Source organism: Lissotriton vulgaris, chromosome 6 (assembly GCF_964263255.1).
Source record: "Lissotriton vulgaris chromosome 6, aLisVul1.2, whole genome shotgun sequence".
Taxonomy (NCBI): domain Eukaryota; kingdom Metazoa; phylum Chordata; class Amphibia; order Caudata; family Salamandridae; genus Lissotriton; species Lissotriton vulgaris.
Window position 1 is genome coordinate 131,717,485 of NC_141694.1, and position 25,727 is coordinate 131,743,211.

General features: G+C 48.0%; 1 protein-coding gene across 1 annotated transcript in view; it reads left to right on the forward strand.

The window, feature by feature from the left end:
• Positions 1 to 25,727, forward strand: part of DNAH14 (dynein axonemal heavy chain 14) — a 1,270,113-nt gene that overhangs the window by 422,517 nt on the left and 821,869 nt on the right. Inside the window, exon 29 of the mRNA XM_086926153.1 lies at positions 2,230 to 2,461. Coding sequence (XP_086782279.1) covers positions 2,230 to 2,461 — 232 coding nt within the window. The remainder of the gene's footprint in view (positions 1 to 2,229; positions 2,462 to 25,727) is intronic.

Sequence of the window (25,727 nt, forward strand, 5' to 3'; positions counted from 1 at the left end):
CTTTTAATCAGTTTTGCTCTCAGATAATATATCGTCTGAGAGATTAAATATGTGTTCTAATCTGTTGTTGTGCTGACCACATAATCTCTAGTGTTAAACACAGTGGGCACATAGCAACCAATGGTAAGTTTGTGACTATCAGAATGTCTTCCATCCCCTGCTTGGTGTGTATCTTCCTTGCTGTGGGACAGTGGGTTCGGCTACTGTGAAGATGCTAGACTGACTTGTTAATTCCTCCCTTGATTCGTAATACAATGTATCCAAGAGAGTGATCAAAATAGACAAATTGTACTAGAATTCCAGATTTAATTAAGGATATGTAGCCTCAGTGTGGTAATTAGCTATATTCTTTCTATGTTTTTGTATATTGTGGTTACACCATTGCTTTGAGGCACCCACAGGTTTGCATTGCACACTCCACAAGCAACCAGCATAACATAAATTCTGCTCTTAAATCCAGCCCTTCATTATCAATGTATGCCAATCAGTAAATTTCTTTATGTACAGGAGTTCTCCAGTTATGTTTGGTTCTGGGACTGAGGATTTCAAAGGGCAAGACTGCCTAGTTATGGGAAAAATGTGTTCAATAAGAAAATTCAGTGTTGTTGATATTATCAATGAAAATTACTGGTGTTTTTTATCAATAGCCCAAGGAAAATGGACATTGGGCCAGATGTATCAAGACTTTTTGAGTTTGCAAACGGGCCGATTCCCAGAATCGGCCCGTTTGCGAACGGGAGAAGGTATTTTCTAATGTATGAAAGGGTTTGCATTCGCAATTTAGGTAATCACAATTTTTGCGATTACCTAAATTGCAAATGCAAATAGGGAATCGCAGTTTGCAAACCCCTAATGCGCATGAAGTAAGCTTTTCCTAAATGCGAACTGTGCATTTAGGAAGCGCAGTTTACCATCAACTTCAAGTTAATGGTAACCATGTGCAAACTTTGAAAAATGCACAAAAATGCATTCTTCAAAATGCCATGCACCGCACACATGCCGCTAGGGCATGTGTGTGCTTTACATGTGCATGCCTTCTTTTTTTGGAGTGATTCGGTGGGGGGGGCTTTTGGTCCCCAGGCACCCTTGGCTTTGCATTCGCTATTTGCAAGTATCAATTTGGTAATCACAAATTAGCAAATACAAAACCATCCATTCCAATGGGCCTTTAGGCTATTTACCGAAGTGCTGGTAGGTAATGTTAAGGAATCGCAAAATATTTTGCGATTCCTATATACATCGCATTTTGCGATTCCAAATTAGCAATTCGGTAAAAATCACTATTTCAGAATCGCAGACTTATGTTAGATACATCTGGCCCTTCATCTTTAAGTAACCGTAAAGTCCATCAAGTCCAGTCCATATTTGTTTCTTTTTCAGGCATGATAATTTATATAAAGTTTGTTGGGTGATTGACATAATTATGTGTCCCTTGGTTAGTGATGATGGTGTCGTCCACAATTTGGCTGTGTGGCCTTTAATGAGGGTTAGTGGTCCTTTATCACTTGTTCCCAATCAACTGCAAATTTTTAGTATAAATACGCAATCTGCACCCATGTTAGATTCTTTTTTTGTCCAGAACCACAATCAACTTATGTAGATTGGAATCATTCCAGACCAATAGAAAGGCCTGGAACAGAACAATTGAATCCATCCTCCCAGTCACATACCACTGTGCTAAATATCATGTAAATGCATTGTGAATTCACACCCAGTGTTATACTCTTCTTAAGAATTAATCCAGTGTTCCTTATTTGTTGAAAAAGAGAGATCAGATTTATTTCATGAAAGTATATAGAAGTGTGAGGATTGTATTCAATAAAATGCCTTTCTATAAGGCCCTGACCTCCCATAGCACAATGCTACCCAATCATGTAAAGTATAGGGCTCTGCTTACATATATGACGTCAAATTAAAGATAGACGTGTCAGAGCAGGTAATTAATCTTAAAACAATTATATAGACCTTACAGTATTCTAGACTTTTATCCCAAGGGGTGTTTTTGTTTTCCGTAAACAGTGTTGCTATGGGTCTTTGATTAGTACAATTGATTGATATTAAAATATCAATTCACTCACACAAACACACTAAAAAAATTGTGATATCACTCTGAAGTATTGGTCTATTACAATGTGTATGCAAACCTTCTTAAATACTTAAGATAATGTATCACTATTTACTGCTTTTTTACATGTTAAGGGTAATTATTGTTCAATTTCTGTTCTTCAGGCAGCTGCGTTATGAATGGAATGAGCAGAACAACACATGCTATGTGGTCCAAGGCAGTGCTTCCTTTGTGTATGGCTATGAGTATCTAGGCTGCTCCTCCCGGCTGGTCATCACTCCTCTCACCGACCGCTGCTGGTTAACTCTCACTGGAGCCCTACACCTGCATCTCGGAGGATCTCCTGCTGGCCCCGCAGGCACAGGAAAAACTGAGACTGTTAAGGACTTGGCCAAAGTAAGTTCTATTTGTATACTGAAGTTATGAAATTAAATGCTTTTTGTAGGAAAGTGCCTCTTTTGACATGGCTAGCCCACACGTTTTGCCTGATGTAGTTTCGAACTGTAAGTGCACTGGGTCCCTGTCAACCAGGCTTCTAGTGTGAGATCTCCTTTCCCTAAAACATTTCCATGATTGGTAAAACTTCTGTTGCCTCTGTAAGCCCCAGTACCCACTTTATGAGGACAGAAGGAATTCCCCTATGACCCCTCACCCAGATCAGGTGGTGCTGCTGTCATAGGCTGCATGTCCAGGTGCAGGACAAAGCAAAGAATCAACATAGCAAACAGCCCTGTGTGTCAATCAATCAATCAATCAATCAACGACATTTATAGAGCGCACTACCTACCCGTAGGGTCTCAAGGCGCTGGGGGGAGGGGGGTGCCGCTACTGCTCGAACAGCCAGGTCTTCAGCTTCTTCCTGAAGGAGAGGTGGTCTTGGGTCAGGCGCAGGTCGGTCGGGAGGGAGTTCCAGGTCTTGGCGGCCAGGTAGGAGAAGGACCTTCCTCCTGTAGTCGCTCTTCGGATGCGGGGGACGGCGGCGAGGGCGTGGTTGGCTGATCGGAGGTGGCGTTTGGGAGCGTAGAAGTTGATTCGGTTGTTGAGGTAGCTCGGGCCTTGGTCGTGTAGGGCTTTGTGTGCGTGGGTGAGGAGGCGGAAGGTGATTCTTTTGTTGACGGGGAGCCAATGTAGGTCTCTCAGATGTCCGGAGATCTGGCTGGTTCGCGGGATGTCGAGCATGAGTCTGGCTGAGGCGTTCTGGATCCGCTGGAGTCTCTTCTGGAGCTTGGCGGTGGTACCGGCGTAGAGGGCGTTGCCGTAGTCCAGTCGACTAGTGACGAGGGCCTGGGTGACGGTCTTCCTGGTCTCGGTGGGGATCCACCAGAAGATCTTCCGTAGCATGCGTAGGATGTTGAAGCACGCCGAGGAGACGTTGTTGACTTGCCTGGTCATGGAGAGGGAGGAGTCCAGGATGAAGCCCAGGTTGCGTGCGTGGTCTGTTGGTTTGGGTGCGGTGCCCAGGGCGGGAGGCCACCAGGAGTCGTCCCAGGCGGAGGGTGAAGAGCCCAGGATGAGGACCTCCGTCTTGTCTGAGTTCAGTTTCAGGCGGCTGGTCGTCATCCACTCGGCTACCTCTTTCATCCCTTCGTGCAGGTTGGCTCTGGCGGCGGCGGGGTCGTTGGTTAGGGAGAGGATCAACTGGGTGTCGTCGGCGTAGGAGATTATGCTGAGGTTGTGTTGGCGTGCGATGGCCGCGAGGGGGCTCATGTAGACGTTGAAAAGGGTGGGGCTCAGCGAGGATCCTTGAGGGACGCCGCAGATGACTTCGGTGGCCTCTGACTTGTACGGTGGTAGGCGGACTCTCTGTGTTCTTCCATCGAGGAAGGAGATGATCCATTCCAGAGCCTTCTCCTGGATTCTGACGTTGCTGAGGCGCTGTACTAGGGTGCGGTGGCATACAGTGTCGAAAGCCGCGGAGAGGTCTAGGATGATGAGGGCCGCTGTTTCTCCGTTGTCCATCAGGGCTCGGATGTCATCGGTGGCGGCGATGAGGGCGGTCTCGGTGCTGTGGTTGGCTCGGAAGCCAGACTGTGAGGGGTCGAGGGATCCATTCGTCTCAAGGAAGGCGGCCAGCTGCTTGTTGACGGTCTTCTCGATGACTTTGGCTGGAAACGGGAGGAGCGAGATGGGGCGGTAATTCTTGAGTTCAGTGGGGTCCGCTGTGGGTTTCTTGAGTAGCGCGCTGAGTTCGGCGTGCTTCCAGCTCTCAGGGAAGGTGGCGGTGTCGAAGGATGTGTTGATGATGTCTCGCAGGTGGGGTGCGATGACAGCGTCGGCCTTGTTGAAGACGTGGTGAGGGCAGGGGTCGGTCGGCGATCCGGAGTGGATGGAGTTCATCGTGCGGATGGTGTCTTCGGTGCTGATCGGAGTCCAGGCGTGGAGGGTGGTGGTGGGGGGTGGTTGTTCGGCCGTGGTGTGCGTTGGTAGGTTGTTGAAGCTGTTGTGTATGTCCGCGATCTTGTTGTGGAAGTATGAGGCGAGGGAGTTGCAGAGGTCTTGCGATGGGGTGATGTCGTTGTTTCCTGCGCTGGGGTTGGAAAGCTCTTTCACGATGTTGAAGAGTTCCTTGCAGTTGTGTGCGTTGTTGTCCAGCCGGTCTTTGAATGCAGTTTTCTTGGCGGCGCGGATCAGCTGGTGGTGCTTCCGGGTGGCAAGCTTGAAGGTGGTCATGTTGTCTGGTGTTGGTTCCCTTCTCCAGACTTTCTCGAGGGCTCTGCAGTTCTTCTTGGAACTCTTGAGTTCGTCGGTGAACCATGGGGCTTTCTTGCTGCCGGGTCTGCTGGGCGGGGTCCTGAGCGGGGCGAGCTCGTCCGCACAGTTGCTGATCCACTTCGTGAGGTTGTCGGCGGCCTGGCTGGGGTTCGCTGAGCTGGCAGGTGGGTGCTGGCTCAGGGAGGTGGTGAGCTGGTCGGCTGTGATCTTGTTCCAGCTTCTGCAGGCAGCCTGTTGCTGGTGGTGGTGGGTCGTCGTTCTTTTGAAGGTGAAGTGGACGCAGCTGTGGTCCGTCCATTGAAGCTCTGTGGCGTGGCTGAAGTCGATGTCTGTGCTGGATGAGAAGACTGCGTCGAGTGTGTGTCCGGCGAGGTGGGTGGGGGTGGACACCAGCTGCTTGAGTCCAAGATTGGCGAGGTTGTCGAGCAGGGTACTGGTGTTGCGGTCGTTGTTGTTCTCCAGGTGGAAGTTGAGGTCCCCCAGGAGGATGTAGTCAGCGGAGGGGAGGGCATGCAGGCTGACGAAGTCGGCGATGTCCTCGCTGAATTAGGTGCGTGGTCCCGGAGGTCGGTAGATCAGGGTGCCTCTGAGGGTGGTCTTCGGGTCGGTGTGGATCTGGAAATGCAGGTGTTCGGCGGTGGTCAGGGTGTTGTCGGTGCTGGTCGTGAGACGGATGGTGTTCCTGTGGATGATGGCGATGCCTCCTCCCATCTGGTTGGTGGTGCGGTCCCTCCGGGTGATCTTGTAGCCCTCTGGGATGGCGATGGCGATGTCGGGAGCTGAAGAGGCGTTCATCCAGGTCTCCGTGAGGAAGGCAATGTCTGGGGCTGTGGTGTCGAGGAGGTTCCAGAGTTCGATGGCGTGTCTGTGGACGGAGCGGGTGTTGAGCAGGATGCACTTGAGGTGGGTGCTGCTGGTGTTCGACTTGGCGGGTGCTGGTGCGAGGCAGGTCCGGATGCAGGTGAACTTGCAGGCGTGGCAGCTGAAGGGTCCGTGGGTGCGTCGTGGTGTGGCTCGGTAGCATCCTGGGAGTCGGCCGGTGTTGAGTGCGAAGAGGGTGGCGGCGGTGTACGTCAGGCGGGTCAGCCGGGGTCCTCGGGGGCCAGGGGTCCTGGCGCTGGGCGCGGTCCGGTCGCGGACGGGCGCAGACGGGCTTACATTTGGCGGGCCTTCGGCGCACAATCGGCGCGCCCGCTGCGCGTGACCGCTGCGCGTTCGCACGGTCGCCATATATGGCGAAGTGCGCGGGGGGGCGGAGCAGCTGGGAGGCGGGAGCGGGGATGGTACAGAAGGGAAAAAAGGGGCGGGGTTAGCAGCGGTGGCGGGAAGGGGGGAGCGGGGAGGGAAGGCAGGCAGAAAACAAAACACAAGATACAGAAGGCAAAGATACAATTGAACACGAGATACAGAAGGCAAAATACGACTAAACAACAATTTCAGAGCAAACAGACAGCAGGGGCACAGGGAGAGAAGCGGACCACGCCGCTCGAAGGAGGGGGCGTGGCCACGCGGCGGTAGCCGGGCAACGAGGCACAAATGCGGGAAGGCACACGCAGCAGCTGGTGGCCGTGCGGCGCGGGGGTGTCCTACCACCTTTACACTGCCTAAGGTTTAGGTAAGCCATTCGTAAGGCAGGTCTTGAGCCCTAAGGCAGGGTGCACTATATCCTATGTGTGGACATATCAGCATGAGCAGATATGCCCCTACAACGTCGAATCTATTCTGAGATATTGTAAGTGGACAGTGAAGCCATAAAAAAAGTACATGGGCTGGAAACTTGTCAACACGAGCTCCCAGCTACAGAATGGTTTCATTGATTTCTAAGATGTTTGGTACCAAACATTTTGTAATAATAAATCTGTTCTGAAGCCAGCATTGGATTTATTAATAAATTGACACACACCTCATTAGAGGGTCCCTTGAAACCTTACAAACCCTAGTGTTGTCTCTGTCTATTTTTAGCCAGCATGCCATTACCAGACATGTTTCTGGACCCCTGAGTAAAGAGCCAGAGCTCTCCAAATCCAGAATCAATGCCGGCTCTGGGCAGAGGTGGTCACATCCTTCCCTCCAAAACCCTCTGCAGGATCTGCCTCAGCAGAAGCGGGAACTTCAAAAGGACATGCCGGCTTTGAACCCTGACCCCATCCACTGCTGTTAGAAGCAGATGGCGCCCTCCAGTTCTGCTCCAATTATTTCGGGAAGACAGGCGGGAAAATTAGGTTAAATAGGAGGTGGGTCTACTTTCACTCTGTACCACCCCTAAGGTGGGGCAGACAATGTAGACCCCACATTCTGCTCTCTTGAGGATGAGGATAGTAGCCAATTAGAACTCAGGGTATGCCCACACCCCACATGGCTTGCCATCCGCATCTATTGGCCCCAAATGAAGAAGACCTCAGACTCGTTTTGATGGTCCTGTCCAACCTGTTTGGCAAGCAGCAAGACGGGAGGGAGGTGCAAGGCCCACCTGCAACCGTGTCCTGTCAAGTGCACCCCTTTTGTGTCGGTAGGCATTAACATTGTGGGGCCTCTGGATCCCAAGACTTCCACAGGAACAGGTTTATCCTGGTCATGATGGACCATGCCACCCGGTACCCAGAAGCAATCTCCCTGAGGATAATGATCGTGCCAGCTATGGCCCAGGCACTGTTGGGGATCTTTCTCAAGGTGCTGATCTCCGACCGGGGGACCCACTTCATGTCCTCGTAAATGAAGGCCATGTGGAAGGAGTGTGGGGTAACCTTCAAGTGTTCCACCCCCTACCACCCTCCAACCAATGGCTTGGTTGAGAGATTCAACCTTCCCCTGAAGGGTATGATTATTCGTCTTTTCAGACCCCATGAGGCATACGTGGGACGTCCTCCTGCCATGTCTTTTGTTTGTCTGCAGAAAGGTTCCGCAGAAGGGGTTGACATCAGCCCATTTAAGCTTCTGTATGGGCACCCGGCTAGGGGTTCTCTCAGTTTGGTGAGGGAGGGCTGGGAGCAAGCTCTCAGGATGCTGTCCCAGGATGTATTCAGTTATGTCGTGACCTTCCGTAATCAAACAGCTCACCTCAAAAAACCAGCTCAACAATGGTATAACCAAAATGCACCTCTGGTTGAGTTTCAGCCTGGCCAGAAACTGTGGGTCATGGCCCCTGTAGAGCCTTGTGCTCTAGAGGACAAGTGGTCCGGGCTGTTTGAGTTGAAGGAGCGCAAGAGTGACATTACCTACCTGGTGGACTTCCAAACTCCTAGGAACCCTTTGCTGGTTCTGCATGTAAATCGCCTCAAGACACATTTTGAGAGGAGTAAGTTGACAATGCTGTTGGTCATGGATGATGGAGTGGTAACGGAGTCTGAACCTCTCCTGGAGCAACAGGGAGACTGCTGCCGGTTGCTGGGGCAGTTTTCTCCCTTGTTCTCGCTCAGCCTGGGGGTCACCCATTGGTGCTTTCATGATATTGATACAGGGGATAGTCTACCTGTTAAGCCCAAAGCTTACAGGTTGTCTGATAAGGTAAGGATTAGCATCTGGGAAGGGGTTTCCAAGATGCTAGCCCTTGGGGTGATTGCGGCTCCAACAGCCCATGGCCTAGTCAGGTGGTATTGGTGCCCAAGGCTGCTCCCCCCGGTGTGGCACCTGAACTTCTGTTCTGTGTGGAATATCATGGGCTCAACGGCGTCACTCAGACTGACGTGAATCCCATTCCCCGAGCGGTGGTACTGAGTGATCGGTTATGGCCTGCCAAGTTCCTCAGTACCTTTGATCTTACGTCTGGGTACTGGCAGATTGCCTTTACTGATGGGGAATGAGAGAGGTCAGCCTTCTCGATGCCAGAAGGCCATTTCCAGTTTTGGGTTATGCCTTTTGGATTGAACAGCGCACCTGCCACCTTTAAGAGGTTGGTTAACCAGGTCCTTGCGGGGCTGGAGAACTTCAGTGCTGCCTACTTGATGAGTTTGCAGTTTTCATCTCCAGTTGGGAAGATCACTTGGACCATCTCTGGGAGGTACTGAGAGCAATACAGCATGCCGGACTCACTATCAAGGCCACTAAGTGCAAGATAGGGCAGGGGTCTGTGGTTTACTTGAGACACCAAGTAGAGGGTGGGAAGGTGGCCACTCTGCAACCAAAGATTGAGTCCATTCTGGCGTGGGCACCTCCCAAGACCCAGATGGAGGAGAGAGCCTTTTAGGGCCTCACTGGACACTACCAACGTTTCTTCAAGGGATATGGCGCCATTGTTACCCCCTTTTCCGGAACTGATTAAGAAGAAGCAGCTGCATCGGGTGATCTGGACAAAGGCATGCCAGACAGCGATCGACACTCTGAAGGAGGCCATGTACACGGCCATCGTGCTCAAGGCACTTGACTTCTCCCAGGAGATTGTGGTGCAAACTGATGCCTCTGAGCATGGCATGGGGGCTGGGCTTTCACAGCTAGATGAAGAGGGGGGCCTGGATCAACTGTTAGCCTTCTTTAGTAGTACCCAAGGAACAGAGGTGGGGTGCCATCGATAGGGAATCCTTTGCTGTGGTCTGTGCACTGTAGAAGCTGAGTCCCTATTTGTTTGGGATTCACTTTTGGGTTCAGACAGACCACAGGCCCCTCTGATGGTTAATGCAGATGAGGGCTGAGAATCCTAAACAATTGAGGTGGTCCATCATCTTACAAGGAATGGATTTCACGGTGGAGGACTGGCCTGGAACCGAGCATGCCAATGAGGATGGTCTTTCCAGATTCTTCTGCCTTAGTGAGGAGGACTCCCCTGAGTTGAGGTAGTTCTCTCGCTTTCTGCAAGGGGGGACAAGTGTTAGACCAGGCATCTTTTGGCATGGTCTCTCCTGACCTTTTTGGCTGTCGAGGTCATGTTTTGACCTTGTTTTGCTCACGTAGGGCTTAGAGCGTATTTGACCCTGTCATTCAGTGCCAAAGCACTGTGCTTGTTAAATACATACTGGTGATTGGTGTATACATGATTGGCTAATTTGTGTTAGCCGTCAGTCCCTTGTTTAGGTTTAAGACATATACCCAGGTCATGTACCTCGAATGCTCCTCTATCGGCCTGCAGCCCTTGTTTTGCCATCCACTGAGGTAGCTCATCAACCGTGCCACAGATTTGCCCTGGTGGGTCCTATGCACACAGGTTCCTGTTACTCTGCTTGGCATTTAAAAAGCTGCATGCCAAGGCTTTGCATGTCTCCTGCTAGGAGTTCTACCTGGTGACAAGGTGGTGTGTTGGGAAGATGTAGGGCACATGTGCGTGTGCGTTATATGCAAGGTTCGTGAATGACACCAGATGGGGTGTTCGGTACGATGGGGTCTGTTTCTTTCATTGGATTAGCTTGGGGGAATAAAGGGAAAGGCTACTGATCAGTATTTCCTACGTGCAGAATAGTAGCAGTATATTGTTTGATATGGATGGGTTCATAATGGCGAATCCTCTCCGGTAGTGCGAGTGGATCCGACATTATCTATGTGAAAATATCACTTTGGGAATGTGGGCATTTCGATGCTTGTGGCTCTGTATACCTGTTCCTGATAGAAGCCCATAAACTTGGGGCTCAAGGAAAGCTGAAGACCTTTCTGGGATGGTTACGTGGGGGTGGAATTGACACCTGCATTCCAAGGGGCAGGGTCTTGACCTCACTAAAGATGGTGATCAAACCACCCGGGGTAGGATGGCAGACAGAACAACATTTAGAGAGGGCTTGTGCATTTCAAAGGTGGCCTTTTGACCTGATTCTATCTTCAAAGACTATTGTGGGTATAACTACTGGGGCTCTGGCCTCCGAAAGTAGAGACGCTTTTGGATTTAGAACCATACTATGTTTGTTCGACGTTGGTACATTGACAAGTGGAATAATTAGACCATGAGTGACTGCAACTTAATTATCCACAGTCTTGTGGTGGATTGGAGCATTTGTGCTCAAGGAAGGGGACTATCACTTGGAGGATTTTGCCTGGACATTGCTGCCCTGCAGCTAAGTGCCAATGTAGTGAAGGCTGAGCCTCGTTTGCGCACATTGCTATGTTAGCATAGGCTTATTAGAAGTTGAAACACCATTTTACCTTTTTCTGCTTTTGCACACAACACTGCATATAGCTGTTGTTGTAAGTTAGGCTGTGTGAATTACTTCACATGAGAAAGGTTTGTTTTCACCATCCCTAACCTTCGTCGCAACCCTTGTCTGCACAGTGAGTGCTAAAGCTTTCAAGGTTATCATAACAAGGTAGCTACAGTTCGGGCTGATCAGCTCACGTTTTAGACATAACATACGTGAAGCTGCAAGCCAACGGAGATTCTGGCGCCTTTAATATTGCACTGTAGGCATGAATTCAGGCACTTGGAAGAATTCCGTTTCCAGAGAGACAGAGAGCTTTCGCAGATCCTTATGTGATACACTCCTGCTGATCTTAGGAGTATGGGGTCCCCCACACAAGCCTAAGAGACTTTTTATATATTTTATAAAACATATTTCCTATATAGGGAGGGTTACATACTAGGCGCTATAAGACCTATTTGCACCATCATTGTAATATGATTTCTCCTTTTGTGCTTTATGGAATCGTAACAATGCTGATCATATTATTTCTAATCATATGTCTGCTTATGTTAGCAAAAATACTACATCTTAGAGCACGTCGTTAAAATAAATATTTTAACCTTTCCTGTGTCTCTTTTATACTCCTGTTGTGGACTAGTATGAGAATAACAAATGAAAGAGTGTTCATGCTTCCCACCATTCCTGAGTATAACCTAAGTCACATGTTCTGGGTTGTCTAATCATTGGTTCCTTTGCTATAGGACAAAGAGCTAATGTGACACTGATGCTAGCTGGTTAGGGTTTCTAGGTATTAAGGTGAGTTTTTTGGTCCACCACAATTCACTGAGGTCCTGGGTCTCTGTGCACAGTTCTGTGTAGGAGCAGGATCCCTGCAACATGGCGCACCCAACTTAGTGGTCTTATTTTAGAGACTCTCAAGTAGTGCTTATATCAGTCCACGACCCCCTCACTATTGTTTTCGGTTGACAGTGGTGACGGATAAACTTACCTAAAGTTAAATAGGTATTTTCAAGCTTGATACTTGAAAATGTTTTTTCTTAAATTACTACCTAGGTGTGCTACATTACTTTGCATTGTTCTTGTTCTTTTCTGTGTCCTCATGGCTGACGTTGACATCCCACAGCATAGTAGGGTGGCCGTCCGCACTCATTTGCAAACGTTTGGCATCACAGTAGATGGCTTGTCAGTTGTTTTTGTGGTGAGTGCTGAGGCAGCGTACCCACTTGAGCTATTCTACTCGTGGGTCACCTTTACTGCGGTTGACGCAAATTCTGGTGTGTTTCACGTTTATACTCCCACAGCCGTCCCTCTACACTACACCCCATATAGGACTCTGGAAATCCCTAGTAATGCTTGGTAGCATCGCGTTTTGGTTTAATGGCGCCCTTCGCCATTCCATAACGGCGGTTCGATTAGGCCCTTTGTCTATTCCAGGGGCCATGTGGCCGGTTTTGTCCGGCTGCACACCACATCCATGTTATAACCCAGTCACTATTGAGGAGTTGCGTGTGCTCTATACCTCACTGGTTAGAGTGCACCGGGATCTTGTGCAATATTAGACCCTCAGCGTCCAAGTGGGAGCACCTGGCGCTGCAGCACGTCCAGTTGGACTGGTCGGGATCAAAATTAATCCTGTCATGGCGTATTTGGTTATGGGCAAGCGCCCCCAAGATAAGGATCATATGCCTTTCTGGGTTCCTGAGAAATTTGACCAACTGGAAGCGGTATTTCCTAACTTGACTCCTGCTCAAAAAAACAGGATTCTCACCATTAGTTTGCAGAAAGACTTAATACCGGAAGTTACCGATTGTGATACCTGGAGTAAGATATTTGCAGCAGTCTATGCTAAGTGGTTTGGCACTCCGTCCATGGCTGTCCTACCCTCCGTCATTAAGCGTGTTCAGGATGAACATGGAGCGGAGGCGGCAGTTTAATTGGGAATGAGACTCGTTGTAGTGTTTGATGTAGTTTCCAATCTCGTCCTTGCTAATGTGAATGGAGATGCAGTAAGCTTTCAGGTGTCGAATGCTTTACGCAATGTCCCCATGTCGATAAGCCCCGGCAGTTACTGAAAATTATTAAGGCGGCTATAACACCATTGGTGGTGATAGTTTGGGTGTTAAGCCTTTTGCTAAAACAGCATAGAAGCAAACTTAGGCGGTGAAATCTGATAAGGTTGACTGCCCTTATGTTCCAAAGCAGAATTGGAATACGAATAAATAACAAGGAAACAGGAGCAGAAACAGGGGTCCCGTCCTGCTTCACCAATACCAGCGCCTGCTGAGCGCACATATGATTTGCGCGCCCGCACAACTATAAAGTCACCTGATCGTTTTCAGGTTCCTGATCAACGTTCTCCTCACTCTTTGCAGGAAACATCGGTCTCACCCACCGGTGGAGGAGACGGCGGCAGAGGACGGGGTGCGAAACCAGAGCAACCCCGGAAGACAGATTTATAAAGGCAAGCAGGACAACTCTACACATCAATGACCCCGGTTTCAGAAAAAGAAGGTTGCTGCTTTAACAGCGAGATATGCCATGGGTAGTGAGAACACAGCTTCGGAACCTGACGTGGGAACTGACACTATGAGACAGCGCAGCTGAAATTACCATAGTGCGGGAAGCATTGCGTCCACTTCTGAAGATGACAGCAACTGACACGTTCGTTGCTGTTGAGACAGATGACACTAGAGTGGCTCCCCCTGAAATACTTTTTGAAATTGTCCTTTTAATTGAAGGTGACATACAACGTACTATAAAAGGGGTATTTGGGAAAATCTAACTACTACCTACGACATTTTGTTGGCGGAGGGCGACTGGCCACCACCTTTTGTTTCAGCTGCTCCACAAGGGGAGGAGGTAATCCTCCCTAATTTTGCGCACACTGTGCCGAAGGAGCAGGCTCTGTATTTTGCAGAAGATTGGGCTAAGGTGCTTGCACCTGCTTTGTACCGTACTCACTGTGGTTGTGACAAATTCCCCCCCCCCAACATGAGATTGCAGTCTATGCCACAGCCTCAACCCAAATACCCCATGCGGCATGAAGCGGCATGAAGCAAAAGCTCCCATGGCAGAAATCCTTGAACAATTGGAATATCAAGGTGTGATTGAAACATGTGGGTCTCCGATGAATAACCCTCTTTTTACTGTGACTAAGCCTGATGGCTCGTACCGTTTGGTATTGGATTACCGGCACTTAAATTCACATTGTCGTACGTGCGTGGTATAAAACACTCACAGTTCTGCCCTTGTGGATAGTCTTGTGCGTAAAAGGTTTAAGACCACACTTCACATATCCAATGGCTTTTTTGGCCATAATCTGTCCTCTATTAGTAGTCAATGGACAGATTTTACCAGTGGTGGCAAACAACGCCAGTACAGAAGATTGGCTATGGGCTACAAGAACAGTCCGGGAATCTTTGCCACCCGCATAGTCTCTCTTTTGGAGAGACTCGACCCAGATGCATGTTCATATGTGAATGACATTTATCTCACAGACCGCATAATTTGCCAGTTTGCGGACTTCAGTTACAAATTCAACTTTGCAAAATCTCACATTGCAGAGTACACTGTGTTGTTCCTGGGTTTTGAGCTCAACAATGAAGGTCGAGGTTTAGCACCTCACTTCCCGGAGAAATGCGCACAGCTGCTCACTCCTACAACACTGAAGAAACTACAGTCTTTACTGGACTTTTTGAATTTCGGGCGTACTTACATTCCCGAATATACCCAGCGTATAAATGCTTTGGTACAACCTACTTTCAACAAATTGTGCTGGCTGCCTGCTCATTCAGCCATCTTCTAATCCTTGCAGGGTGGTCTTCTAGAATCAATCAAAATTCTTACTGACTCATGATAACCACATCAACTTTGTGATAAGAATCATGCCAGGAGCGGTGGGTTTCACAGACCTGACTTTTAATGAGGGTGACACAGTCCCTATCGCTTACAAGTCACACTTGTATTCTTCAGCTGAGCTGCAGTTTTCCACTGTGGAAAAAGTTTTGAAAACAGTGCAAATGGCGATTCTGAAAGAACGTGCACTGTCGCAGGGAAAACGCATTTTGGTTGTTACTCCGTATCCTGCCTTGGAGGCAGTGAAGAAAGCCAGTGTACCGAATTCAAAAGCTTTGCACCCAAGGTGGATACAATGGGCTTCGTTCTTGACATCTCCGGATGTCACGTTCATTTTCAACTCCTCTTTGCAAACACAGGAGTATTTGCAGTATGAATTCGTTCATCCGGCTCTTCTGACCATGCGCCCGCTGGAGGATTTCCATTGTATCATTTACACTGAAGGTTTGGCGCAACCGGCGACGGATTCAAAGCACGCTTATTCTTCGGCCTGCACAATAGTGGTTGGTACTATGGTGAATGGAGAGTTCAGGTCCGATGTCGTGCATAAACAGACATTAGGGGACTGTACCGCCCAATTGGCAGAGCTTTGTGCTCTGATGCTTGCATTGAAGTACACAGATCCTAGTGTGACTACTCTTATCGTCAGTGACTCTTACTACTGTGTTCAGTCTTACAATGACAATTTGTTCTTTTGGGCTCAAAATGACTATCGTGATTCCAAAGGTAGAACAGTAAAACATAAAATGATCTGGGTTCAAGTTGCTGAGCTTAAAGAATGGCTGCCACTCGTGTTTGTGATTCATACTCTTGGTCACCAGCGTGTCGGAGTTCACGCTGTAGGCAATAGTCTTGCTGATGAAGCAGGAAAGATCGCAGTAGCGACATATCTGGTTGCAGCAGTTACATGTTCAAAAAGTATTGATGATGACATCTTGGCAGCTATTGCTGCAACAGAGAAGGGAAGTTATTACCCTAGAGGTTTCCCTTACAAATACTCTTATCATTAAAGTCCTGAAAAAGTTATGTGAGAATTAACGACGTCGGTGACAGATTGATTCCCAACTCAGACCGCAGGTCCACACTGATTACAGCCGCTCATGAGGGTATGGCATCCGCTCATGCCCGCCTCTCTGCGACTGTATCACTGTTGCAACAGCGTTACTGGTGGTGCGGATTGTACAAACAAATGCGTGATTATGTCCTTCATTGTGACATTTGCCAGCAGATTAAACCTTCTACTGCTGCACGCCCTCCCCAGACACATTTTTATATATCTAATAAACCACTTGGTTGTGTTTATTTAGATCACTGCATAGTACATCTAGTTGCTGTTGATTCTTGCGCGTGCTTTGTGTGGGTGTGGCCCCAAAGGAGTGCTGATTCTCGAACTGTTGTAAGGGATTTGCATGTCTATGTGGGAATTTTTTGCATGTGCTACCTTCCACTCGGACCAGGGTCCAGCGTTTGCCTCTAAGGCGTGCAAGGATGACAGGCGTTCATTGGGGGTCCAAGTCAAATTTTCGTCTTCATACCGGCCTGAGGGCCCGTCTGCCGCTCCCTTTGACGTAGATGAACATTGTGCTGTTTTCCAGAATCTACAAAAGACCTGTGACAGTCTTGCAAAGGAACATTTGCCCTCCACAACTGATGCTGTGTTGCAGATTTTGGTAGTTGGCTGGCTACCCCGAGTTGGTGAACTGGTCCGAGAGAAGGTCGAGAACAAGAGGGACTTCGGCCCCTCATATCGTGCTCCAGTTCCTGTGCTTGGTGTGCAGGGTACAAGGACATTAATTTTACCTCCAATTCCTGGTTGTAAGGAAAACAGGTACATCTCCATTGACAATGTCAAATTACACAGAGTGGCTGATTCTTTTTAGTATGACACCTGCGGTCTCTTGGCCAGCGATGCTGAGAAACTCTGTTTTGGCTCCGGCACCTACCACCAGGCCTGATGTTACCATTGAGATGAATACAGTTACGAATCCTTTATTGAATCCACCAGCTGGTGATCCACTTGATGATACTGCGTGATACTTGCTTACCGCAGCGCGCTTGTTGTTGCTTACTGTTTTTAAAACCTTACAACTTATCATTTAATTGCTCGTATATCCACGCTAGATTTTAATTTGATCGCGCTGCATACTTGCGCTTGCGCTTGCTGTAATTTACAGGATTATCTGGGGCAACATTAGAGCAGTAGTTCTCACCTGCACAATAATTGTTGGGCTCACGCTGCACTTTGCAGGACTCAGGGCAGTTAGACTCCGACATCCATCGCTTCGCGGCGTTTTAGGCCGCCATCTTGGGAGAGGGCATCTGGGGCTGCCGATTTACGGGCACCATCTTTGTTGGGGGACTAGTTGCTTCCCTTACACGACTCCCACATCTGGAAGAGCTCGCAGGAGCCTATTTAAACATCGGATTCGGCCGCTGACAGGTAGACTTGCTTACCGCAGCGCACTTGTTGTTGCTTACTGTTTTTAAAACCTTACAGCTTATCATTTAATTGCACCGTATATCCGCGCTAGATTTTAATTTGATCGCGCTGCATACTTGCGCTTGTGCTTGCTGTAATTTACAGGTTTATCTGGGGCAACATTAGAGCAGTAGTTCTCACCTGCACAATAATTGTTGGGCTCACCCTGCACTTTGCAGGACTCAGGGCAGTTAGACACCGACATCCATCGCTTCGCGGCGTTTTAGGCCGCCATCTTGGGAGAGGGCATATGGGGCTGCCGATTTACGGGCGCCATCTTTGTTGGGGGACTAGTTGCTTCCCTTACACGACTCCCACGTGTACGGCTATTTAATATGGACAGTCAATCAGCGCGCAGCAATGGCGCGCAGCGGGTGCGCGCCGGAGGTTCGCCAGAGGTAAGCCCGTTTGCGGCCGTTCGCGCACAGGTCGCGCCGGACGCCACAGTGCTTTTTCTTGGCGCCGATCTGCTCCTACTTACTCCCGTGATGATCTTTTAAAACTAAACTCTGGTAATACTCCCAGCCACCAGCCTTCTACCATCAGAAGACAGCAAGACTCTCTGTCCTGCGGTTTGCTAAATGTAAGATCTCTTAGTAAGCATTCAGAAGAAATTGCGCTACTCATCGAGTTTCATGAGTTAGACGTACTCTTCATGACAGAGACTTGGACTAATGCTAATAGTGCGGTGGAATTGGGGCTAGCATGCCCTCCTGGCTACAAAATCAGACATAATCCCCGGGTGGGGGCTAGAGGAGGAGGAGTGGGGATGATCTTTAGGGAGACAATAGATCTTTCCCAGCTTGATATTAAGGCCATCCCAGGCTGTGAACTAATTGGCTTCTCAGTTAATGGTCAGGGGGCGCTATATATTCAGGGCTGCTGTGTTACAGACCCCCGGCTAGCGCCTTATCTGCTGTAACAGAGCTCATCGATCTTATTTACGATTTATCTAATTCCCACAATAGGCTCATAGTGTTGGGAGATTTTAACTTATGGCCGGACGGTCCGACCGACTCAGCCTTTAAAGAGTTGGTCCAAGCTAGCTGTAATATTCAGTTACAGCAGTTAGTACTCTCTCAGTCCCACTTAAAGGGTCACATTCTTGACCTGATCTTTGCTGATGCCGGCCAAGTGACCATACAGAACATTCTACCTCAGTGTTGGACGGATCATGCACTCGTCCACTTTCATCTCTTACTCCCCACCTCATTAACAAAGAAAGGTAGTTCAGGAGCCACTAAGGTGGGCAGACAATGGTCTAAGCTCCTTAAACAATCTACTCTCCCCACTCTGCTTTCAGATGGTTTTATCTTGGGAGACAATGTGGACGTGAGCTATGAGACTCTTAGCCAGCGAATCTTAGTGTCATTAGACTCACTGGCCCTGCTGCGAAAAACTACAGTCAGGAAAGGAACATTTGCCCTCCACAACTGATGCTGTGTTGCAGATTTTGGTAGTTGGCTGGCTACCCCGAGTTGGTGAACTGGTCCGAGAGAAGGTCGAGAACAAGAGGGACTTCGGCCCCTCATATCGTGCTCCAGTTCCTGTGCTTGGTGTGCAGGGTACAAGGACATTAATTTTACCTCCAATTCCTGGTTGTAAGGAAAACAGGTACATCTCCATTGACAATGTAAAATTACACAGAGTGGCTGATTCTTTTTAGTATGACACCTGCGATCTCTTGGCCAGCGATGCTGAGAAACTCTGTTTTGGCTCCGGCACCTACCACCAGGCCTGATGTTGCCATTGAGATGAATACAGTTACGAATCCTTTATTGAATCCACCAGCTGGTGATCCACTTGATGATACTGCGTGATACTTGCTTACCGCAGCGCGCTTGTTGTTGCTTACTGTTTTTAAAACCTTACAACTTATCATTTAATTGCTCGTATATCCACGCTAGATTTTAATTTGATCGCGCTGCATACTTGCGCTTGCGCTTGCTGTAATTTACAGGATTATCTGGGGCAACATTAGAGCAGTAGTTCTCACCTGCACAATAATTGTTGGGCTCACCCTGCACTTTGCAGGACTCAGGGCAGTTAGACTCCGACATCCATCGCTTTGCGGCGTTTTAGGCCGCCATCTTGGGAGAGGGCATCTGGGGCTGCCGATTTACGGGCGCCATCTTTGTTGGGGGACTAGTTGCTTCCCTTACACGACTCCCACATCTGGAAGAGCTCGCAGGAGCCTATTTAAACATCGGATTCGGCCGCTGACAGGTAGACTTGCTTACCGCAGCGCACTTGTTGTTGCTTACTGTTTTTAAAACCTTACAGCTTATCATTTAATTGCACCGTATATCCGCGCTAGATTTTAATTTGATCGCGCTGCATACTTGCGCTTGTGCTTGCTGTAATTTACAGGTTTATCTGGGGCAACATTAGAGCAGTAGTTCTCACCTGCACAATAATTGTTGGGCTCACCCTGCACTTTGCAGGACTCAGGGCAGTTAGACACCGACATCCATCGCTTCGCGGCGTTTTAGGCCGCCATCTTGGGAGAGGGCATATGGGGCTGCCGATTTACGGGCGCCATCTTTGTTGGGGGACTAGTTGCTTCCCTTACACGACTCCCACGTGTACGGCTATTTAATATGGACAGTCAATCAGCGCGCAGCAATGGCGCGCAGCGGGTGCGCGCCGGAGGTTCGCCAGAGGTAAGCCCGTTTGCGGCCGTTCGCGCACAGGTCGCGCCGGACGCCACAGTGCTTTTTCTTGGCGCCGATCTGCTCCTACTTACTCCCGTGATGATCTTTTAAAACTAAACTCTGGTAATACTCCCAGCCACCAGCCTTCTACCATCAGAAGACAGCAAGACTCTCTGTCCTGCGGTTTGCTAAATGTAAGATCTCTTAGTAAGCATTCAGAAGAAATTGCGCTACTCATCGAGTTTCATGAGTTAGACGTACTCTTCATGACAGAGACTTGGACTAATGCTAATAGTGCGGTGGAATTGGGGCTAGCATGCCCTCCTGGCTACAAAATCAGACATAATCCCCGGGTGGGGGCTAGAGGAGGAGGAGTGGGGATGATCTTTAGGGAGACAATAGATCTTTCCCAGCTTGATATTAAGGCCATCCCAGGCTGTGAACTAATTGGCTTCTCAATTAATGGTCAGGGGGCGCTATATATTCAGGGCTGCTGTGTTACAGACCCCCGGCTAGCGCCTTATCTGCTGTAACAGAGCTCATCGATCTTATTTACGATTTATCTAATTCCCACAATAGGCTCATAGTGTTGGGAGATTTTAACTTATGGCCGGACGGTCCGACCGACTCAGCCTTTAAAGAGTTGGTCCAAGCTAGCTGTAATATTCAGTTACAGCAGTTAGTACTCTCTCAGTCCCACTTAAAGGGTCACGTTCTTGACCTGATCTTTGCTGATGCCGGCCAAGTGACCATACAGAACATTCTACCTCAGTGTTGGACGGATCATGCACTCGTCCACTTTCATCTCTTACTCCCCACCTCATTAACAAAGAAAGGTAGTTCAGGAGCCACTAAGGTGGGCAGACAATGGTCTAAGCTCCTTAAACAATCTACTCTCCCCACTCTGCTTTCAGATGGTTTTATCTTGGGAGACAATGTGGACGTGAGCTATGAGACTCTTAGCCAGCGAATCTTAGTGTCATTAGACTCACTGGCCCTGCTGCGAAAAACTAGAGTCAGGAAAAAACACGCAATGCCGTGGTTCTCAGAAGAACTCTACCAGCTCAAACTCCAGTGTAAACGGGCTGAGCGGAATTGGAGAAAGCAGTACCTTGAGTCAAATAGGGCTCTTTTCAAACAGGCACTGGCAACTTATAAAGCCCAGATTAAACAGGCCAAGGCTAGTTTTTTAGAGGAATCACTTCTGTCAGCTGTGAACAAATCCCAGGCCCTATTTAAGATCGTTGAAGACTTGGCATCTCCCACCTGTACTGTAAAGAACATTCCTGCTTCTCAAACTTTATGTGACTCATTGGCACAGGCCTTTGAGGATAAGATTACAACTATTCTGAACAACCTTGCTACACTGCCAGGCTCTACCTCTCAGACCTTGCGTCACTCTACTTTAACTTCTATTTCTGAGAAAGATGCCAGATCAGTGCAATTGAACAGCTTTCCCCCGCCGTCCTTTGAAGATTTTTGTGTATTGGCAGACGGGGCATCCTCGGGCTCGCCACTTGATCCTCTTCCACATAAATTTTGGAAACTATTTTGTGAAGAGCTCTTTCCCCTCTCTTCTCCATCTGCTGTCAGTCCCTCGAGTCTGCACGGGTTCCGGACTGTTGGAAGCTGGCGGTGGTTTCCCCACTCCTGAAAACTCCTTTGGATCCCACTTGTCCAGCAAATTATAGACCTATCTCGCTGCTCCCATTCCCAATTAAAATTCTGGAGAAACTGGTCACTAAACATCTTTCCAGCTTCATGGAGACCAATGCTTGCTTGGACGTGGCCCAATTTGGCTTCAGACCAGCCCATGGGACGGAGTCTGCGCTGGTGACAGTTCTAGATGATCTTCGGACGCGTGCCGACCAAGGTCGAGCAGCCTTTCTAGTACTGCTCGACATGTCGGCCGCGTTCGACACGGTCAGTCACACGATCTTGATAGGGAGACTGGTGGAAATAGGGGTATCGGGATTGGCTCTTGACTGGCTGGTGTCTTATCTTGACAACAGACACCAAATGGTTGCCCTGCCTCCTTTTAAATCCAACACCAGAAGGGTTGGGCAGGGCGTGCCTCAAGGATCGGCCATCAGTCCGATCCTATTCAATCTCTACCTCCGTACCCTGATCAAGCTGATAAAATCTTTTGGTATAGCAGTCACCAATTACGCTGACGACACCCAACTTGTCTTCTCGTTTGAGGGCATGGAGGCTGTTTCACAGGAGACTTTCCATCAGTGTATGTCCATCACGGCAGAATGGTTGAGCCACAACTCCTTACAATTCAACAGTTCCAAAACAGAGGTATTATACTGTTCAACGGACCGCACCCCTAGGCCTCTCCCATTGAACTTTTGGCCTCCGTCCTTTCATGGCACCAGCCTGCCGGCCGAATCAGTTCATAACTTGGGGGTGATGCTCGACCCCAGCCTGCAGTTAGATGTGTCGGTAAACAAAACAGTGGCTACTTGTATGACACTGCTGCGGATGCTGCGGAAGATATTACCCATTTTCCCTGTACAGACCAGGCCAGAGGTAGTGCGGAGCATCATCTTAAGTAGGCTCGACTACTGTAACTCACTACTTCTGGGGGCACCTACGACCCTGGTGGGAAAACTGCAACGTGTACAAAACTTTGCTGCCAAATTGGCCCTTTGGCGCCGACGTTCTGATTCTTCTACCAAAGCACTCAGGGATCTCCACTGGTTGCCAATCCCTCAGAGGATTAACTTTAAAGCCCTCTGCCTGGTACACAAGGCCCTTCACTGACAGGGCCCTTCTTCTTTGCAGGACTTGTTTTCCTGGTATGTACCGTCCAGATCTCTCCGCTCTGCCTCAGCTTGTCTGGTGGTAGTTCCCAGGATTCTGCGGTCTCGGATGGGAGGTCGATCTTTTAGGTTCACCGCGGTGAGACTGTGGAACTCCTTACCACTATGCTTACGAAGCATGGGCGATCTTACTCCCTTCAAGAAGGCCCTGAAAACTTATATTTTTCCAAAAGCTGTGCAACTGCCTAAACATCGTGTATGTATCATCCAAGTCTAAGCGCCAGGATACCCGTTCGGTGACAGTTATTGCGCTATATAAATATATCAATATATACATACTGAGTACACTTATCCCACAGACGTGTCTATGCCCGATTTAGAGACCTGTGTGGCTAATCAGTCAAGTTTTTCATTTGACACTGACTCTACCACATCAAAGTCCCCCTCAAAAGTTTCGATTTTTGCTGTTTGGTTTAAAAAAACTTTTTTTAATTCTCCCTTGGACTTACATTTGGCTGGTGCTTTTTTCAATGTTTTTATTCATGTCCATTGGTGTATTTTTTCCATCTTGTGAATGGACTCTAAGTGAAAGAAAGAACTACAATTAGACTAATTGATGGAACTTTAGCACCCCACTCCTCATCACACAGAATGAGGGACCAGACTTTTGTTAATATCACTGCTTGGCCTGTCTTAGGTGGGATTGGATGGGATGCTGTTAATTTTCAGATACACGGCACCACAGAGGTTATTAATGTTCCTAATGTACTTCGTGTTTCAATGGGGGGTGTGGTTAAACAAAATATACGCTCTGATGATTGGGATGTCTAAGCCGTAGAGGCTCTGTTTTCTGATTTGAAATATTATGCTGCCTTTGATACTGAAGATTTGTACTTAGATTCTGCTAATTATGCTGACTTGTTTTGTTACCAACACTATGGTAATCACTTTCTGCACAAAGCAAACACATTTAGAAATGTGGTTAACTACACACAATGGGAACATTGTCCCGCTACTATTGAAGGCAGCTCCAAGACTCTTTTGAAAAAGTTTTTTTACTTTACTGATTTTAATCAATCAAATTCTGATGCATTTTATTTTAAGATGACTTAGAAGTCATCTTCCAAAGTTAGACTTACCCACAGTATATTATTATATTCCAAGTCCTTTATCGACCAATTGGCAAAAGGAAGCTATTGATCTTAAATCTGTTTGGAGTTCTAAAACTTGGCTAGTACAAGGCACTGAGGCTTTACATCGTGCATATCTCATCCCGAACCATATGTTGTTTCTGAATTCGACTATTTCACAAACCACCTGCTTTCGATTGTCTACGTCTAAAAAATTAAATGCTCCTTCTATTCCTGATCTGGGTGACTACCTCAAATGGAACAATCACACTAGTAGGTCCCTTAGTGATTTACAAACTCTGTTAAAAAACTCGTCTTTTTAACATTTCCAGTTTGGATCCCCAAGGTTGGTTGTTATTGCACAAAAGTGTCGATTCATGCCAGCATCGTTTTCTGGCTTCAACCCCTGGCTATACAAAGGTTAGGGTGGATCCCCGTTTCGAGAGTGACCATTCTGTCACTACCTATGCAGTATGCAATCTATGTCAGAATTGGCTCAGACACTCCACCTTAGCGTGAGTTAAACTCCATTTGTTTAAATTGACTGACCACGTTGATTTGTATGACTTTGTGAAAGGTCCTGCAGGTGGCAGATCCAAAAGATGGATATACGCGGTTTACAACGAAGTATGGAAACTGTCCCAAATTGAAGCTGTTTCTAGGTTAAGGGCCATTGATCAAGCTAATTTAGAAAAAGTGCTTGCAGTTGTAGATAAGAGCATTAACACACTTTTGTCCCGAATTTACACATTAGATAATATTGTTTCTTCTGTCGGTGATATTGTACTAGATGATGTCTCAGTTTTGTACCATGGTCAAAATCAATTGCGTTCTATTATGCAGTTTACATGGACTTTACAAACGTCGAAAGCTGGCTAAGTGCCGTGGGACTACATGAACACTTCTTCACTATTTTTACCATTTAATTTGACTGTTCAACACCAATTTATGTCAATGAAAGACACAACATTTTCACTATTGCATATTGACAAGTTAGAACCTTTACCGTTTTCTGTGGCCTAAACAAATTCTGCAGTTTGGCTTATTCATGGGTTAATAACGCTAGCTTTTTGACTGTTTAAATTTGAAGCATGCATGAAACATTATGCAATAGGTAGATATGAACCATTAGGTAGCACATTTCTCCATGAAGTTTGGTCTCTACCGTTCACCTATAGGTGCCTGAGGGAGGGTAAAGAGGTTTACTTAAAAGGTGAAGATTGCACTTCCACACCCGATCACTCATTGGTCTGTAGGCATATACAATTGCACAGCATGTGTAATTCAGAAGCCACGAATTTGGCCTGTATTTTAAAAGGCAAACCCGCCCCAGCTATTATTATTTTTTTATTTGTTTTACTTTTTATTGATGACTGCTTCCAAATATTGCGTCAGGCATACAGTTTCTACACCACTTATACAGTCTTTTCTGTTTTTCTCCCCCCCATCAACTTGAAACATCTGGCTCAGTGTCCTCATAATACTTAGTCTATACAAATCGTCCGCATCAGCCCGAACAGCTCTATATACAGGTGGTAATTCTTTACAAGTAAATGCAAGCTGTTGATGCTCAATCAGTTCTCAGCGTGTATACATCCATGACTTCATAAGTAAAGGCGTCGCCAGTCTCTATCCCTCCGGCATCTCCCCGGGTCTAGTGGTCTCGGAGAACTGACTTATCTAAATAAGTGCGATCATCATCCTTTGGCCATCCTGTGCGCATCCGGGGCCATTCCCCATTCGTGGACCCACCTCCCTCGCCCAGCCATCCCTATTACGCAGTCCCCATCTGGGAGGGCATCAAGTCCATGTCCTCCAGCTCCAACAGAATCTGTTCCCACTCCTGTGCTATTGGGTGTTTCCGTAGCCCTCGTTCCTCCTCCCTCCTGAGTATTGTACCTTCAGCCCCACCCCTCTTCAGTACTTCGGACCGCCATACCTCTACAGTCGGAGGTCGTGCAGATTTCCACCTCATAGTCAGTGTCCTGACCGCCAGTAGTAATGCTAA